This window comes from Mercenaria mercenaria, unplaced genomic scaffold (assembly GCF_021730395.1).
Source record: "Mercenaria mercenaria strain notata unplaced genomic scaffold, MADL_Memer_1 contig_3702, whole genome shotgun sequence".
In the NCBI taxonomy this organism is placed as follows: Eukaryota; Metazoa; Mollusca; class Bivalvia; order Venerida; family Veneridae; genus Mercenaria; species Mercenaria mercenaria.
Window position 1 is genome coordinate 71,713 of NW_026461867.1, and position 3,185 is coordinate 74,897.

The 3,185-nt window shown below is 32.5% G+C and overlaps 1 protein-coding gene across 1 annotated transcript; it reads left to right on the top strand.

The window, feature by feature from the left end:
* Positions 1-2,413: 2,413 nt before the first annotated feature.
* On the top strand, positions 2,414-2,745 carry LOC128553316 (E3 ubiquitin-protein ligase TRIM33-like; the record flags this gene model as incomplete). The annotated part of the gene is made up of 1 exon (XM_053534450.1): positions 2,414-2,745. A coding segment is annotated over exon 1 (332 nt), but the record flags the coding sequence as incomplete, so codon positions are not given.
* Between the last annotated feature and the right edge of the window lie 440 nt (positions 2,746-3,185).

Genomic DNA, 3,185 nt, shown 5'->3' on the forward strand with positions numbered 1-3,185 from the left:
CCTTTTGTCTCAACTTTCTTCCTGTTATATTTTGTATTTAACAGTGATACATTTGAGCAATCAGAAGTAAGTTAACATCCACCAAAGATAACTTTAACACAAAAAGTCTCAAACAATTTCGTTTTCTTCGATTTTTCTATATCCTGTGTATACTTGAACAGTACAAGCCATATGTAGAGGCCGCTGGACGGATAAAACGGGTTGTAAACTGGTTGTAAACTAGTTTAACGAAAACGAAACAAGAAATTAAATTTAGGTAATTATTAAGTGTAACTGTTAATATAAAGACATCAGGTAAGTTTTTGTTTTATTTATTAATCTTTCAATTACTTTAGTGATACCTGCAAAGGTATCTATTTCAATTATAAATTAATATTACATCCAGCCATCAAATCCGGCGAGCATATATTTTTGATAGATCAGACATATTAGCCAAATTTCGGCTCCCACACATTTACATCTATATAAGTCATATTTATTATCACCGACATGGTGGGGAAGTAGAGAAGACCGGACAGATGGACAAATTTAAAAGTTGTCAACTTCGTCTTATTGCGTTTTTGTTGAAAATTTATATATGCTTTTCTTTACATTGTGTCGTATATTCATGCTCAAACTATGTCAATCATACATCAGATAGATAGCACTATCTGTGGTATATTTGCCACCCTCTAGAAACTTCGCTCCCAACTCACACCCCGAAATCCTAGATCCGCCCCTGTACAAGTTTAGGCTGGTTAAGTTGTTTTTTTTAAATTGTTTTAACCATTGATTATGTTCTGCGACAGTGAATTGAAAAAGAAAGAAAATACTATGTTTACTTGTTGTTAAAGGGAATTCCTATAGTTTTTTATGCGCATCCTTCTGCGCAGCCGACACTTTCTATGGAAAACTGAACTGAAGTCAATATTTGTTGAAACATGTTACAGACAATCTTAAATATGAGGAATTTTGAATGAAATAACATATTTGATAAGTTATATCAGTAATCAAATGTTGATACTGGTTTATGTTGTATTGACAAGTATCATACCTGACAGGTATCTTGCTATTTTTGTATTTGTGTTTTCACATCGCATTTTAGTACAAAGACGGTGTTGTTCATATAATGTAAGATAATTGACTTAGTACTGATAAGACAATATCACCTTTCAGATTATTTAGTATTCAATTATAGAAAGAATTAAGAATTTTTAAAACTTTTTTTTAACTTTTAGCAGACATACATGTAATCAATTTGGCCAGGTTCGCGCCATTTCCGTCCGAAACAGGTGTTGTATTCTAGCGGTCTTAACATAAAATTTAGCCTGGTGACCCATACATTTTTAGCCATTTTATGCTCACAATACAATTATCTATATACAAGAAAAAAAAGGAAAAAAATTCTATGAAAGAGTTTTTTCAAAATTAAAAAAAAAATATTCTTCACTATGGGTATTTTTCATTGAAAAAGTTCACAAAAATAAATATGAAACATTTTTTTTTCATTTGTACCATTATTTGTAAGGATAGATTATTACAAATATGACTATGATATCAAATAAGTATTAATAAAATCTGTAAAAAGAAAAAAACCGTATTGTGCTGCCTGGATGTATATTTGGTTGGTATTTATAAAAAAAGCAGAAAATTATGAAAATGTTGAAAATCGCTGGCAGTTTCAGCAATAGTGGGTGTGTTCAAAACAATTTTCACAAAAACAAGCCTGGTGACCTATTGTTTTTATTTGTTCATTGTTTTCAGCACACATTTTCCTATCATATATGTGAATTTAAAAAAATTCTATGAAAGGAAAAAAACTATAGGAATTCTCTTTAATAATCCACTACTTTTCGTATATCTGGTTAGATCTAAATCAGATTTATCTTCTTATAGATTTATCTTAACTTTGTTAGACTATTTATTCCTTTACGCACGGAAAATCTAACAAGCGTTACGTTTTTTTAAATTTTAAAGATTATGATGTGATAAAATGGGTACTAGTCAGATGTTTATTATGTCCTGGTATATAATACGAGGTGGTAAATATTGTACTACTACGAAGGACCGGTAGAGACTTCACATTTCAAACATTTTCACACTTCACATTTTATACTTCACTATTTAACTTAGTTTTGACAATATAATGTTATTTAACTTCAAATAAGTGATGATAATTTGAATCAATCTGGAGTAAGATTTCCCACACTAACTAAGGTAGACGTGTTTAGACCTATGATGCCAGGAAGGATGAATGTACAGTCTCCACACACTATTTCCCACAAAACCTCACCTCCAACTTTTCTTATAGAACATTGATTATACTTCTGTTAATTCTAATGCTGACACGTACACGACATACCTTTAACAAATTTAATAACAGCAGCGATCATGCTAAATATGTTTCTGGTTATATTATCAGGATATGTACGAAATGGCTGAAGGAGGTGTCTTCACATCAATCAGAGACGGTTCAGATGCTGATTTCGAAATTGTGTGTGCGCCGTGTGGGGAAGATAATATCAGAGAAGAAGCTGTAAAATTTTGCGTAGAATGCAATCAATATCTTTGTACAGCGTGTGCTAGATATCATAGAAGGATAGCAGCTTTGAAATCTCACAAGCTTCTGGATACAGATGACGTCAAAAACACAGCAGTAGCTGCCATAGTAACGAAATGTCGGTACCATCCAGATCGAGACATTGAGATGTACTGCGGAACACATGACATGGTCTATTGTCTGAAGTGTATAGCTACGGAGCATAGGTTTGTTTTACTGCACCTTTACTATTGAAGCAGTTCGTTTCATGATGCAACAAATAATGTAACGTTATGCGCTAACTCATACGAAAAAGTACATCCATACTTCATTCGGAATTCGCCCAGAAAAATAAGGCGGTTTCCATCTAATGTTACTATTAAGAGTAATACCAGCGTTAGGGAGAACTTAGGGAGAATAGGGCTCGAAATATGCAAACATTTTCCTGTTAGTAAGGCAGAAACCGCCTTTTTGGCGTAAAAATGTTCAAACAGGAAAATATTTGAATTGTTTGCTACCTTGTAAATGCTATGTATTATACTTCTGAAATGTAAGTAATTAACAGATATTGATTTGTTTAAACCAGAAGAGATGTTCGCCTATAGTTCGCCTATAAATGTGCATTTTTAACAGGAATACGCTCTTCATACGCCTAGTATCAGGGAGG